Below are 16,568 nucleotides of genomic sequence, written 5' to 3' on the forward strand. Positions count from 1 at the left end.
CTGCAATGAGAAGGCCATGCACCGCAATGAAGAGTAGCCCCGGCTCGCCACTAGACAAAGCCCGCGCACAGCAATGAAGACACAACACAGCCAAAAATAAATAAATAAATAAAATTTTAAGAAGACATACATTAATCTACTGAATTGTAAAAAAAAAATATTTTCTAGAAGGCATTTTAAATTTTAACCAGTAGGGTATCTTTTAGACGATCCAAATCTGGGAAAGGCAGATAGACACTAGATGCCAGTATGTCACCAAAGCAACTGTTTGATTAATTAGGAGTCTTCAGTGTGTGTACTTCTTTTTGCTTCCCCTACTTCAACTCCTTTCTGTTCTTTTAACTGTTTCTCTACTTTTCTCCTGACTAGGTCTAAGGCAATTAAAGGCACTGATTGGACCTACTAATATCAAGAAAGAATTAAGAGGTTGCTAACTATGGTTTATTTAACAGCTTGTATCCTCTCAAGATATATTTGCCAGGCCCCTTTTTTTCACTGTACTTAGAAAATCAGTCTGCCGAATTAAATGAAAGCCAACTAAACCAACTGAAAACTCAATTTGGCTTTTTTACCAGGCTCACCCAAGACCATATGGGAATAAGTCTGCTATTCACACAGGTCTGTTTGGAGACTTTGGGTTTAAAATAAACAGAGTGACACAAAGAGGAAGATAGTAAATACAAGAAAATAACAAAGAGTAAACTTGGAAGTTATTCTGCAAGTCTACAATTTAAAATTCATTAAAGAACATTTACAATATATTTTTAAGGGAGATATTCTTTAGAAGAACTTCAGATCCCCTGATTTTGGAAAAATATATACATATATATTTAATTTGAATCAAATTCAAATGCCAAATAAATTGGTTTTAAATAAAGTCACATGACTTTAGTTATGAAACTCCAGAATTTTTACAGCATAGATACTAATAACGAAATGTTTCTCATAGGTCAAATGTAGAAGTGAAAAGAGAACATATCTGCAGTTAGTCGTGTATCTTGGGGGTGAGAAAAATAACTGTGAAATAAAACACAGTACTATAAACGGACTTAAAGTCTTTAGAACATGTCAACAAATACACTTAGGTTGCAAAAGCTGGCAGTTAACAATTCCTTTTTACATATATATTCAAAATGAATAAGCCATATGGAGTTATACAATCTATGTAGTATAAAAAATTTTAAATACTTGAGATTCCAAGGATAAACATTTAGATAGTCTTATTATAAAATATGAAATTTTTCGTTTCTGGAATACTTAAGCTGGGATGTTATCCATAAACTGATTTTCCGCAAATAGCAACAATTAGTCTCAAAACATTGATTAGCAGCACAGATTAAAGGAGTCACGTCTGTGAAACCTAGTTGATCAAGAACTTCAAAAGAGCCATCTGTAAATACTGAAGGGCCTGATCATCAAAGACTTCTCTGTTTTGGAATGGCATAAAATTGAGGAAATTAAGAGTTCATGGAAAACACTGTTAATGGGGATAATTTCAAGTTTACAGTCTATGAAATCTGAAGGCACCAAGAGGCAAATGATATTAAAAATGTGTTAGAAATATTGAATTTTATGCAGCTTTGGTCACAAATTCTCTTCTGCTCAAGAAATAAAATTTAAAATTTGAAACAGTTCTCTAACAACATATTTGATGTCAATGTAAGCTACTAAACTAAAGCCAATCAAGCACTTCTTAGGAAGACTCACCTAAAACACTGTTTTCCTATTTGTAGAAAATTTTCAAAACCAACGAACAAAATACTTCTTTTCTCTCTGACTTTATATACTGAACAGTCTGTCATGATAATCACCAAATACATGAAAGTAGTACATGAGAAAGTAACTTAAATGTGACATATGTCTACCTGCTAAACTAAGATACTATCTGTGTAGGGTAACTAACTATAATAGCGAGGAAAAACATACGTATACATTCTACCTCAAAACTAAGCTAAAAAACTGTTGAAGCTTAAGGAATGAGGTACATGAGCCCTCCCTCAGCAAATACCTCCTCCTTCTCTTATGTCAAAACTCAACTTCAGAAATCTCTAAATAGAAACCAGGGAAATACAGTAAGCCGAGGAATAAGGGCCATCTCCAACATTATCATCTACGGATTTTACATGATTTAAAAAATATCCTTTAGGTAAAGGGTTACAACACAACAGATCAGGGCAACAGAAGCTTTTCCTGCATCCTATCTTACAGTCAGGAAAGTAATAAAACAAAACTAACTCCGGGAATATCCAAGAGCACTGGCTTTGGAGTCAGAAGGCCTGAATCTGACCTTAGGCCTTGTGTGACTTAATAGCTGTGTGACTCAAATCCTCAGCGCCTCAGTTTCCTTAATCCATAAAAAAGGGGAGAAAAACACTCATTACAGTTACTGAAAAGATAAAATGAGATTATGTATACATACGGTCTGAAACAATTAAGCCTGGTCTGTGTTTAACATAGGGTTATGATTTCCAAATATGCTGTATAAAGATCAACTTTTGGTACAGTATCTTAACATATACCAAATATTTCATCATTATTAAGGTACTACTGAGGCAAACAGAACACTTAAGGCAAACAGAACTCATAAACTTAGAGCCAGGTATACCAAGCTATTTAGTACATTCCATTGGAGAATTCCACCTCTGGGATTCAGAGCTCCCCCAGGATTTCCTTATACACAACTGTACCACAAGATTTTAATTAAAAATACAATAATCACTAAAAAGCGTATTGAAACGGTTCCAAGATACATACTACTTTAACAATAAAAAGCTTCAAGAAACACCTTAACAGCAACCATAGACTTAAATGATAAAAATTTCCATTTCTCTCCGTGACATTTAAACCCTTCACTCTGATCACTGTCAAATTAATCACATCATGTTCCAAATCTGACATATTCTCACTCTTCCATATTGTTACACAAAACTGCCTTCTCCTTCTACTTGGAAAATCATCTGCTTCTCTCATCAGTGACCTAATCTGAATGACTCTTAAGATTCAACTCTAGAGTTAGCTTCAGAAGAAAGCAAAAGTAATAATGGGTTGCTCCTGAGGACAGAAATTGGGTGGCTGGAGGACAGAGTAGCAGAATGGCTTTCAATTTATATTCATATATTTTGAATTTTGAACTGTATAAATGTATTGCCTATGCAGAGAGTAAGTTAATTTTAAACAGAAATCAGTCTAATTACTTCCTCCCCACACAAATCTGACCTGATGTCCTAAATTGCTCCCATTAATAACTTAAATTTACTCCATCACAGCCTGTAACGTATATCAAAGTATGCAACTTCAAATCGTAATTATTTTCATATAGCCGGAGATCTTGGAGGGAAGGATAGTTTTATTTCTGTATCCCAGTACTTACTACTCAGAAACCACAAAGAAAGCTGAATGATTCACATATTGCCACTTGAAATGTTTTCCTGGGCATTCAACCTACTTAAGGAGTATTTGCAAACTTCATTTTTTGTCACACAATAGTCTGGGGGCAGGAAAAGGGTTTGACCAAGAGGAAGGTTTAAGTTGGCAGCTCTCTCATGAGACATGTCTGTGTATGGACTCATACTCAGGGAATCTTAAAATCTGACCAAAGGCTCAAATTCTAATTTTACCAATGAGGAAAACCAAAAAAGTTAAATGACTTGACCAAAGAAATCAGCTAAATGGTGGAAGAGCCAGGATTAGAACACAATTTGCTGTACCACTTAACTACATCACGAGTTTTCTGGCCTGAAACAATGTCTCCTTTTCTGTGATTATATCCATGCCATCCAATTACATTTTTGGATCAAAACTAAACACTCTTGGTATGGTTTCTAGCATGTCAAGAGTTGATCTGGGAAAACAGTGTAGACACTGAAACATTGATGTTTCTGTGATGTATGTTTGCCATACATACTGCTTTAGGTTATGCATGATTGTTCACAAATCACTTGCATACCTCATTTAATCCTCTCAAACTCTCCAAGGTAGGTATTATCCCCATTTTTCATATGGGAAAACAAGGCTTAGAGGGCTAAATAACTAGCTCAAGGTCAAATGTCTCAAGTATGAGGCACAGTTGAATTTCAGCCCAGGCATGCCTGACTCCACTGTCTATAATGGTTACTCATATGATATGCTATAGTACATAATTAAACACCCTATTGATTTACTTGATCAGGAGCCCCCTCTCCTTTTTTTGCTTTTGTTTTGTTTTCAAAAGTTAGGTAGACCATATAACATGGATTTGTTTTGGTTTAACTTACAAAACCTGTTAGTAAAACTGAATTCTAATTCTACTTAAGAAATTAGTCGGCCTTAAACTTTGTTTTGGGTATCTTTCATGCACAGATTAAACAATTTACTTGTGTAATAATGAAGATGGATAGCCTAAACCTTTACAAAGAACATTTAAAACACACCAGCATTATTTATAATAATTGACACATTAATCGTAGTTTCTCTTCTATACGTCAATACTCTTTAGTCAAATTATAGTGAGAGCTTATAGGAAAGGAGGCTTTAAGTAATTTAACATTCAGACTTCACTTATTTGTCTTGCCTACTCTGATGAGTATAAATTATCAAGACATTTACTAATCGTCTATGTCCGAGGTGAACACTATTAAAATTATTAACTCAATCATCTACAGAATTTTCACGTAACTGTCCATATATAAATGTACAACTTAAAGAATGTGAGTTCATTCTTTTTAACAAAGGGTAGCTTGAGTACAAAGATATAAAACTAAATACTTTAATCTGATTTGGGGCTTTAAATTTGAGAGATAAGCAATCTAGAGTAGCATATATGAAATTGAACTCACCTGATTTAAAAGCAGAAATTATGCACATACTTTTTAGAGGTAAAGCAGATAATCAATATACCTTTAATATTACCAGCCAAGTTTGAAGTGTATACATTATATTATGAAAGTCACCTAATGATGTATAGGAATGATACAAATTGGTTACTGTTCCTAAATCTTTATGGAGGAGTCCCAATTTTTACCCTAAGCAATGCCAGATTAAGAATATAACAAATATTGAGTAATCTCAATCTGGTATGTTCAAGAATTGCTGTGGGAGGGCTTCCCTGGTGGCGCAGTGGTTGGGAGTCCACCTGCCAATGCAGGGGACGCGGGTTCGAGCCCTGGTCTGGGAGGATTGCACATGCCGCGGAGCAGCTGGGCGCGTGCGCCACAGCTGCTGAGGCTGCGCTCTGGAGCCCTCAGGCCACAGCTACTGAGTCCGTGTGTCGCAACTGCTGAGGCCCGCTCACCTGGAGCCCGTGTTCCGCGACGGGACAGGCCACTGCGGTGCACCGTGGTGAGGAGTGGCCTCTGCTCGCAGCAGCTGGAGAGGGCCCCAGCGCAGCAACGAAGACCCAATGCAGCCAAAAACAACCAACAGAATTGCTGTGGGAAAGGCCTAAATTATACCAATGATTCAGGCATGCATATTCTTTGTGATGCGGTAATTTGTGTTACACCATTTAAAAGAACAGCTTCAAATCACAAGTCTACTGGTTTAGTATAAAGAAAAAGCAAACTTAAAGGATTTATTCCAATTCAGGAAATTCGCTACACAGACCCCTTAAATACTGTCATCAATTAAGATTTATTAAAAATCTGCTCTTCCCATTAATAAAAAATTACTTAGAAACATCATGGTTCAGGCTACATTTAACCAGACATACCTGTTTTTGTAAAGCCTCTGCTATTTCGAGAGTAATGCAATTAAGAAATAAACGGTATCTGTTTGGAAGAGGAAATACATACTGGTCTAAAACAATTATTAAAAGAAGGAATTAGACCACTATTCCTCACTAGTAACACGTGTTCCTATTCCTTCTGAGACCATATTTCATGTCATTTCACTACCTTTACTTCTGTGTTGGTTACCTGCCATTACTCCCTACTCCCACAACCCCCCAGCTTCTACCATTTCGGGAGAGAAAAGTCAAGATCCTTTTACACTCCCCTATCAACCATTCCTCAGGGAAGAGATTCACTGGTTTCTTTACCATCTGATTGGTGGGGCTGCTCTTTGTTACTAGAGGACTCTATAGAGCATGACTGCTTCCAACCTCCTTCAGTGCTGAGAAAGACTAAACTCTATTCTAAATTACCAAGTACCAGATCCATAAATCCAGTATCATGTTTTATCATTTCCAAATTAGTGCTATCAGAATTCTCAAAGAACAAATAGATTGGTATTACATTTATTCTCATAAAGAAGAAGGCATATATCCCACTACCAATACTGTGAAAAAACAAAAATGACTTCTCATAAAGGCAGTTTAGTTCAAGATACATACCCTCCAGCCCTTACAAGAAAAAGACAGTATTAATAAATTAGTTACTTGGAGTGTGTCTTATCCACACACATAAAAACCCTTATATTTTCTAAAAAGTTAACCAATGTTCAGCCTATACAATTTAGTTCACACAAAATTTTAAACAAAGGTGTATCACTGTGAATAAAAAAGGCCATGCTCCCACTTATACAACTCTTGGTTTTAGGAATTTCAGGCTCTTTTGGATCATCGGCCTTTCTGGAAATCTATGATAATTTCCTTAACTTAGAGCCAGGTTTATGACTAAAGCATATCAACATGGCACTCTGATGAATGCATCAGTATCATTTTTATACTAAATAATGATGTCACTCATACACAGGATATACTACACTTTGATTACAAAATCCTTACTAACTTAGATAGGCCTAAGATGGTACCTGGCGTGTGATTTAAGCATCAACTGTAAAGCTGCAAGACAAAATTACCTCCACACTTCAATACTGATAAAGAACCATAAGCTCCCAAAGAAATACAGATTCAAGTTAAGGAGCTTTCATTTTTAAAGACTAAATGCAGTAAGACTTTTTCAGAGTTCTAAGAAGTTCCCTATAGATTTTTGAAACAAAGTAAGAGTGACAGTTCTGCCTCCTGATATACATTTACATAATCCTCTCTTAAACGTCAAGTTAAAAGAAAAAAAACTCCATTAAAAGAAGTGTGTATATATGTATATCTCATACATATGTCTATATAGATATATATAAAGTGTACAAGCACAATCTATATTTATAGCACATACCATGACACACCACTTAACACTCACAATTTATAATATTTTATCAGCAATCATTAGCAAACTACACAAATAAAACTATTAACAAGATATAAAGATATCTGCCACTAGAGGATCCTTACAATCAGGTTTTCAACAGTCTTTTGGTTGCAGTTGACAGTCCACAATTGCAGCCATTCATAAGAGTTCCTGGCATGTGGCCTACAGAGTTCACATTGGTCAGCTATCTATGGAAAATGATCTGTACCGTGTTCCTTTTCCAAAAGGGCCAGTAATATTTTGCACCTCCCCCTATTTACCAAATAGGAGTCTGTTAAGCGTGTAGGTAGTTTAAACAAATTTTGTAACGTTCACTGTAAAAGTGTCTATGCATTTTTTAATGAACTATATCTTCAACCATTATTATATCCTCCAGTTTACACAAAATCAATTTGAAGAATCTCAACAACTGACCATAAACTAGAATGATATATAAACTTCATGCTAATTAATACCATATGGTCAATTGGCAATGTTAACTCAGAAATTTAACACTTTAATTATTTTGTATACACAACCATCAGCCCTTTTAAAGGTATGATAGTATATAAGGTCTGATTCTTTAAAATAAATGGTCTCAGAATGAGCCAATACAGATCCTTGTATTAAGTGACGGAAACAAAATCACAAGATAGAGTGCTTAATATATCAACTTAAACCACCCGATCTTTTTGTTAATCTTCCATTTTCCTTCCTTTTCTCAACAAAATAGACTGTGTTTACTAATGTCTTAATGGTTTTTTAAAAGGCAAACATCTTTTTTTACAAATATTTTCTAAGGATCTGAAATTTGTCAGCCTATTAATAATTACTCAAGACCTCTCACTCCAATATGCTTTATTTTACATCTGAATGACTGCAAATAAAATTGTATGAAGATTTTAATTTAAGAAGGCAACCTAAAATCACATTAAAATCATGATTTTGTTAGTACTATCTCCTCAAAAGTAGTCATCCCAGTAATTTAAACATACGCCTGGAAAAACTGTTACTTAATTTCAAGAATACAACTTTAAAAATGCCCTCTCTTTTACAAAGGCTTTCCATTAAAAAACAAATTTAAAAAGACCCCAAAATGATTTCTACTTAATGGATTTATTCCTTCACCAGGTGTGTTGGTCCAGTGACAAAAACAGTCAAATGTGTAAGACTACAACTTGGAAACTGGCATGTTAAATTAGAAACCAATGAAAAAGTTATAACAAAAATTAGAAATGCACATTTGATAAGCAATGAAGATTTTAAAAGACTGGGTGGGGGAGGGAAGCGCCACATTTAAAATAGGACTATACACACATGAAAACCCCTGCACTGGATTAACTGTTACAATTGATAAGAACACTGATACAGTAGTATCTGTAGTTCAAATAGTCACAAATTTGGAAATGAGATTCTTGAAATTCAACTCTTTTAATAAAGTAAGAGAAGAAATAAATGCATCTTTGAGGTCATACCCTAAAGAATACATCCCAGAGTTTCCATTTATCAACAGATCTCTCTGCTTCATACCATACCGTCACCAAAAAGTTCTGGGGAATGTAATTACAAATGCTGTAAACTGAGAGGTGTGAAGAGGAGAGAAAACACATCCTTCATTCATAGGTGTGCATGTGTTTTTGGGGTAGTGAGGGGTTGAGAAAACCAGTCATCATTTCTTGAAGAGATACAGTGTGAACAGAAACAGAGAGGTAGTAAGCAAATGGTTATTTACGAACCCATCACAAAAAACTGGCTTCTGGCAGCTAGAAACGGGAAGATGCCTGTTGACTATTACCATGTTGACTATTACCAAAGGTGAACAAATAAACTCAAGTGGCATTTCAGGTGTGCCCCTACGTGTGAGAAGTGAAATATGGCAGAAAATGTAAAGAGGGATTTTTGAGTGGCTTGTGGAATCAGTGTCTTTACTTGGTAGTCCCATCCATATAAAATTTCTCCATGACTAGCTAGCTGAGCTCACTCATGGACACGTGGTACTCTCTAAGAGTTCTCAAATGGAAGAAAGACTCCCCACAAACAAGTCACCTACAAAAAAAAGATGAACTTTGAATTACAAAAGGCAAAGAAGATGAATTTCAGTGAGCATTTTTCAAACCAACAGAAGTATATAACAAAAATACAAGGCTAATTCGAAATGAAAAAGAAAAGAATGTGAAGGAACTCAGAAGAAAATAGGAAGAAAAAGCTTTAACAGCTCTCATTGTAGTCTACATACCAATTATTCAAGAAATCTATAAAAATAGTTCTGCTCTTTCAACACATCTAAAATTAACCTCTCTCAAAACAAAAACCTCAGAAAATAAATTTCTAACTGTAAAGTACCTGAAACTTTCTCTGTAATTTTTAAATGTAATATCTGGTAATAAGTCAGTTTTTAAACATTTGTATTATACACACTACATCAAATTTTCATGTGACATTTCCTCAAAACCACTTAAAATCCTCATTAAACCATAACCAAACATCAACTGTACTGGAACTGGTATAGCAATACACCAATTTTCCCTTAAACTATTTAAAAGCATCCCCCCTAAATACAGGGAGCCAATTGTTAACATTTATACTTTTACTATAAAATTACTCTAATTTCAAGAACTACAGCTTTCACTACTGTCAAGAGTCTCCTACCTCCCTTGCCTGTAGTAAAAAGATTGATGGAAGATAAGAACATCTTTCCAATACACTTTTTCCTTTAAAAAAAAAAAAAAAAAGCATCTTAAAGAAGTCACTGGGACGCCTCCTGACCTATCCTCTTTTACTAAAGGGCTGAAGAAGATACGATCTTCAAAGCCGGATCTGACATTTCACCATTATCTCTCCAGCCTTTCCAGATACACTGGAGGAGATACCTTACGTGGTTCTTTCTCTACTAGAGGGCTTTCTGGTTTTCCAGAATGGGAAATGTTTAATTTTATCTCTCAGTCTCAAAACTCACACTGACAAAACACTCTGCCATTAAGTGTTCAAGTGTGATTGATATCTAATAAAGGGACAACCCTACACGGCATAACCTACTAGCCACCACTTCTAAATTGAGAGGATTAAACTAAAATCCGCCCTTTTGAATCAACGATGTTGCATTCCTATCCAATTTAGTGCTTCTAAACAACTGTGACGCCAATTCTCTCCTTACACATCTTTTTTAACATCAGTAATCTAAAATTAATGTCTTTTCAAGAACCGATGAATCAATTTTACTAAACACAAACTAACTTTTATATTTAGAAACATTAAGGGCCTCAAATTGAGAAAAGAATCTCCCACAGTTGCATCCTAAACTACAATGTCCGGTCAAGCATTCCCATCAAATATTTCAAATAAAATTTCCATACCTGTCTTCATCACCATCAACAGGAATAGCTATGCTGAATACAGAGGTGGAGAGACTGTTCATAGGTGTTAACTGAAGGGGGTTTGCCAGGGCATCTGCAACAGGAGGCTTCACAACAGGTTTAGTTTCAGCAATGAGAGAAAGTGGTGGTTGAGGTAGGGGTTCGGATTTTCTTCTAGTATCGTCAACTTGCCCGACTAAAGGCTGGGTCTGAGTCTGAAACTGGCTTAGGTCAGACTGCGGTAGACTCGTCGGTGCACTGGCCGTGCCTGGCGCTAAGGGCAGCCCCACGTGCTGGATGATGCTGCCGCTCCTGCTGACCGGAGGATGGCTGCTCAGCTGCTGCGCCTGGGCCAAGGGCGCGGGTACATTTGGCATAGTAACAGAAGTGGTAGACACACTAGGCACGCTGGGAGCGGGCGCGGCTGCAGGCACGTTCGGAACTCCGGGCACCACGGCGTGAGGGCCGCCGGGCACTGCCGATGGCGTGCCGCTGCCGCCCATCTGCGGCGGAGGCGCGGGCTGCGGCTGCCCGGCCCCGGCGGGAACCAGGCCCGACTGCGCCGCGCCTCCCACGGCAGCCGGGGGCACTCCGGCCGGCTGACCGGGGGCGGCCGGTCCGCCCTGCGCGAGGCCCGGCCCCGGGGCCACGGCTTCGCCAGGCAGGGAGGCCGCGCCCATAATCTGCGCGCCCGTGGAGGAGGCGTTCTGGCCGGGGCCCGCTCCGGCGCCCGCGGACGAGGGCTGCGCCGGGCTGGGCGGCTGCAGGCCGGCCATGTGCGGCTGCAGGTACTCACTCTGGCCGGCGGGCTGGACGGGCAGCAGATGGCCCGGCGGAATCTGAGCCTGGGGATACGCGAACTGCTGGGGCGGCGGCGCGGCAGAAGCGCCCACGGCCGGGCCGGGCTGCGGAGGCAGGGCCAGGCCGGGCTGCGCCAGGGTTACATTCGTCAGCGGCAGGCCCTGTCCGTTGGGCCCCGGGGGGACGGAGCCAGGCGCGGCGCCCTGGGGCTGGCTGGGCGGCGGGGCTGCCATCATCTGCGGCGGCCCGGCCGCGGCTCCCGGGAACGGCGGCAGCGGAGCCGAGCTCGGAGCCACAGCCCCACCTACGGGTGGCGGCTGCGGCTGCCCAACGCCAAAACTCTGCGGCGGGGCCGGGGCGGGCTGGCTCATTTTCTCCGACGGGGGTAGCTGTGACACAGCAGTCAAGGAACTGTCAGTTCCCGAGTCGGGTCCGTGCGCCCCCGGCATGGAGGCCACAACCACCACCACGGACCCTCCGGTGGCGCCCAGGCCGCTGTCCCGATCCGCAGTCTGATCAAAAGTATTGCTGTGCCTAATGCAATCCCCGGACCGCGTCAGGACGCTGCTGTCGGAATCCCGCTCATAGTATTCCATGCACGTCCATCGGCCGCGTCTATACGGCTCCCCGCTGCCGTGGTCCAGCTTGATCACGCGGAAACGGGAACTACAAGTGGTGGGGGGCTGCGAGGGGGCGGCAGTCCCTGGCCCGGCGGAGGGGCCCGCTACCGGGGGGGCTCCGGGGGCCCCCGGGGAGGGGGCCGAGGTGGCGGCCGCCGCTAGGGTACTGGCCAGCGCCCCAGCCACGCTGCGGGCCGAAGCGGCTCCTCCTCCGTTGGCGGGAGTGGCCGCCGCGGCCGCCAGCTGTCCGTCCAGGACGAGGTTGGGGGAGACGGTACCGGGAGTCTCCGCATCCCCAACATTGTTGAGCGTCTCTTCGGAGGAGCTGCGCTCGCAGACCTCCTCGGGGCCGTAATCCGTGGCCCGAGAAACGTCGAATATCTCGGAGGAGACGTCCTCTGTGCGTGACTCGTCCGGATCGTCCAGGCTCTCGGTGTCCTCGGTGATGCTAGTGGCCACCTGGGCCGTGGTGACACTGGTGATCTGGAAGCAGCTCTTCTTCTTGGCCGGCATCTTGGACATGGTGAGGAAGGCTGGAGGGCAGAGAGGCACGCCGGCTCCTCTGCGATCTTGCCGGAAACCAGGAAGGGCAGAGCAGGGCCCCCAAAGACAAAGTCCGCGTCCGCGCTGGGGTCTGAGGCCCGCCGCTGTAAGAGTCACGGGTTGATCCGTGCGTCGACCGCTCCGCGAGACATCCTCCTCCCGTTTCCTTCTCCGTGTCGGTCTCTTCAGCTCTGCCCCCGTCTCACTCGCGCGGCGGCTCCTCCTTCCTTCTCGCCTCCCGCAGTCGCGGCACCTCAATTCAATCCCCCCAGTGGCGGCGAAAGCGCGATCCCAGGGGCGGGCCGGCTGCTTCCTCCTCGCGTCTCCAGGCCGCCGTGGTCAGTCCAGCTCGGCGCTCCGCGCGGTCAGCAGGCCTAGGCTGGGGGGTGGGAGTGGGAGGGCGAAAGGGAGGAGGCGGCGGCGGCGGCGTGAGGGGCGGTGCTGTCCCGCTCCTCGAGCCAGTGCCGGCGTCAGCTCCGGGCTCTCGGACGCCGAGAGGGAAAAAGGAGGAGTGGCGAGTCCGGAGCCAGGGATTCCTGATTCAGCCGGGAGCCGCGGGCGGGCGGCGGAGCTTCGGTGCGGCCGGGCGGCCCTCCCTCCCCGGCTCTAGCCGGAGCTCAGCCCCAGGGACATGTCGACTGTCTCTGGCGGAAACCCGCTCCGGGGGAGGGGAAAGCCGGCTCGGTCCTCCCCTTACAGGGGGAGCCACCCCCGCGGGCGGGCGGCGGCGGCGGTCTCGGCCTCCCCTCGCGGCTCTTGAGAGAATGAGGGGCGGCGGCCGGCGGGCCGGCAAGCGGCGGCGCTCTGGCTGTGTGAGGTAGCGGCGGTAGCTTCTTCGGCTCCTCCTCGGTGCGACCGGTTCGCAGGCTCTGGAGAAACTGAAATTCAAACTGCTGAAGCGGCGGCTGCAGCTCCCTCCCCTCAGCCAAGATGGGGCTGAAATGGCCGCGCCAGGGATGCTGGGAGGAGCAGCAGCCCCGCTACCGCCGCCGCTGCTGACTAAAATGCCGCCGCTGCCGCAGCCACCGCCAGCGCCGCAGCCGCCGCCGTTCCGTGACGCACCGGCGTCGTGACGTCACCGCCCCGCCCCCTCCGGTTTCCTGCGGAGTTTCGCGTGGAGGCTGGGGGGGCGATGGGCGGGGCTAAAGGTTAAAAAAGGGGAGCGGTTTTTTTTTTTAATTTAAAAATTTTTTAAATTTAAATTTTGCGCTATAGGTCTTTAAGAGTTGAAGAACTCAAGACTCTTAAATTCCAAGCCTAGAAAAACTTACAGCCGCGCCAATCGAATGGTTTTATATCGGTTTATTCCGAGACACTGGAAGACTGGAGGTCATGTGCTTGCTGTGTCTAATGTTTAGCAAAATCTTAGTGAAACAAGGCGATAGGAATGGGGGTTGGGGGGGTTTAGCTAGGATAAGGAGGGAGACGGCTGGAGGAACCGAATCACTTAAAAGTCTTTCCTGATAATAAATGTTATCCACTATAGTCAGAGGAGTGAAACGTTGAGAGAAATGGGGATGAGTAACCAAGAATAGCAAGCCAGATTGAGTCAGAAAAAGGATCTTATAGCCAGAAATTCTGTCTCCAACAATGGCATCAGGAGATGGTTTCTTGCCCAGGGTGAGGTCAGTTTAAAAAAAGATTGGAGGTTACCAACATATTCCTAATTTTCCTGAGTTTGTTGTGATTCCAGCATCGAAGAGTTCATTTAAACATCTTGAGATTGTTTTTACTTTCAGCATGAAATCAGCTTATGGACTCCATGAATGTAGAACCTACTGCGTTAAATAGTTGTAGCTCTTTCTTTTGTTTATTCTAAAACTCCTAGTTGGAGCCAGAGTGTTAGATGTTTTGGATTGGGCCATGAACAATCAGAACAAGTTAGAAAGCACCCTTTCCTGTCCAGAAAGCAGCTATGAAAGTACTGGAGAATTTATCATTTAGTTGCCTTCTGGTGAAAGAAAATGGTAAGGCCATTCTTTTAAACAGTTAAAAAAAAAAAGAGGAAGGCGGTTCTTGAACTTTGACATACTAATACATCATTTAGGTAAAATCTAAAATGTCTTGATGGAATTCAAAATTTCATATCTATTACAGCTTTAGCTGTCATACCATGATGACTGACATAAATCAGTTAATCACTGTACTCAGTTCTCTAATCTTTGAAGAATAGAAATACTTTTTATCCCAAAGGATGTTTTGGTAATTAAAATTTACAGAGAATTTTTTAGGTCCTTAGTTGTAAATAATATACAGAGATTTGTTGTTTAACTTTAGTAGAACCCATGTCCTCCATACCCAAGTGACTGAGGTCAGGATGTGAAATAAGACCACATAATAACATCCCTGTTTCTTAAGGGGGTGTGAGAGAGTAACATTATGCTGCTATTGTGGCAGAGATAGCTAATGGAATGTTTCAGTTCTAAATCTGTAATTTCAGTAATTGTTAGAGACAGTTTTCCATCAGTAAGTTAGATCAACTGGTTACATCCAATATGAATTTATAAAAACTTAATTTCATTTTGGATTGATTTCCCAGATTGTTAAAAGGGGTGACCATTGGGTGATGTTGCCTGTGTGGCTTTTGGAAAAATAAGTATTGTATGCCTGCTTGTCCCATTACATTATTTTATAACGTCAACTTCTTGATTACTTGTTATGATACTCTTAAATCACACATTTAAAGGAATCATCTTAAAGTAATCTGTAAGACCGTTTCTCCTTAAAGAACATGTAAAGTATTTATTATGAAATGAAAATGATGGCAAAGATAATTTAGAACACATAAGTAATGGGCTATATTTCTGGTAAGGATGGGGTTAAAGATGTTAAAAGACATCTAGCAAAAAAATAAGATTTATAAAGTTAAAATGTTTTATTTATCTGTTTAAGGATTTGTGTGTGTTTCAACTAATAAAATAGTTCTCTTGAAAGTAAGTTTTCCAAAAGCTTTAAAGGCCCTAGCTTCTTTTATACATTTGCTCTTTAAAAACGTTAGGAACTTATTGCATAAAACTTCTATTAAGAAATGATAAGGATTCTGGTTGTTGCAAATAAGTTTGAAATCATTTTATAGAGAGCAAAAAATCATATAACTACAAAAAGCTATGTAATTTCTGGTTGGTCCACAAAAAATTAAAAGCTGTCACGTAACTAGTTAAAATGATAGAAAGCAGGATGTACATGCAAGTATGTGTGTGTGGAGAGTTCATAATAAGTAACTCGGTAGTCTAACACACTGGAACTGGGGAGATCCCTGGAGTTCCATACCTCAAGACTAGGGGTCTTACTGCAACTATCCTGGCTTCCTGCCTGCACCCAGAAACTGTAGGTGGAAACTGTGGGAATCCTTGGTTACTGCTCAAGGACCTCCAACTTGACTGTTCTACACTTTGTTCTTCCCTCAAAGACTTAATTTGAAGCAATGTATGGGAAGCATATTTAGGAAGAACAATGCAGGGGGAAAAATGACTTAGAAACTAAGGACTATTTCTGCCGATTGGAAAAAGACAAAACAAAACAAAGCAAGAAACAACTATGGCAGCAAGATCTTTTCATCATCTGAGAGCATCCTACCCCCAAATTCTGCTAGGTTATCATCTAACCATATCAGTTACCAGATGGAAAACTGTTTCATAGTCACAAGATCCTGGAATGTAAACTGCAGAAATACTCAAGAAAACCTGACTTTTTTTTTTTTTTCAATGAATGCGTATCATATTTAAATTAGTAATGGTACATTAATCCAAACACTCTGGGATAGAGTAAAGAAAATCATATTTTCAGTAGAAATGAAGCAACTGTCTAGGTTAAGAGAAGTAACCTTTAGAATTAGTACTGTCAGTCAGACGGTGACATTTATTGAGCGTTCCCTTGTGTGCATTAGGAATTGGACAGCTTGTATCCCAGCCAACAAATTTTTCTGGGATTTAGAAATAACATGTTTATTTTCTATATTTTTATCACTAAATTGTTAGAAAAATACAAAGTGGAGGACTAGTTTTCAGGTTCCAAAAAGCATTTGCTAGAAATAAATATCAGTTGTCTGAACAAGTAGTACTGGACTTATTACTATGATTTACCTGGGGTTCCATTTCTGGAACAATATCTTATTAATAACCCCCTGCAGTGAAGCTGTTGTATAATATTAT

The 16,568-nt window shown here is 41.6% G+C and overlaps 1 protein-coding gene across 7 annotated transcripts in view; it reads right to left on the reverse strand.

Moving 5' to 3' along the window:
* Positions 1-12,534, reverse strand: part of TSC22D2 (TSC22 domain family member 2) — a 49,199-nt gene extending 36,665 nt beyond the window's left edge. For 6 of the 7 annotated variants that reach the window (XR_014245276.1, XR_014245277.1, XM_082394348.1 and 3 more), the window contains exon 1: positions 10,454-12,534. Coding sequence is in view for 4 of the 7 variants with exons in the window: in XM_082394348.1 (XP_082250474.1) it covers positions 10,454-12,396 (1,943 nt within the window). In the remaining 3 variants the exon portion in view is untranslated. Of the gene's footprint in view, positions 1-5,686; positions 5,745-10,453 lie in introns of all 7 variants that reach the window. The other variant, XR_014245275.1, reaches the window with a different exon arrangement.
* Between the last annotated feature and the right edge of the window lie 4,034 nt (positions 12,535-16,568).

The sequence above is a fragment of the Balaenoptera borealis genome (genome assembly GCF_965194805.1).
Source record: "Balaenoptera borealis genome assembly, chromosome: 5".
In the NCBI taxonomy this organism is placed as follows: domain Eukaryota; kingdom Metazoa; phylum Chordata; class Mammalia; order Artiodactyla; family Balaenopteridae; genus Balaenoptera; species Balaenoptera borealis.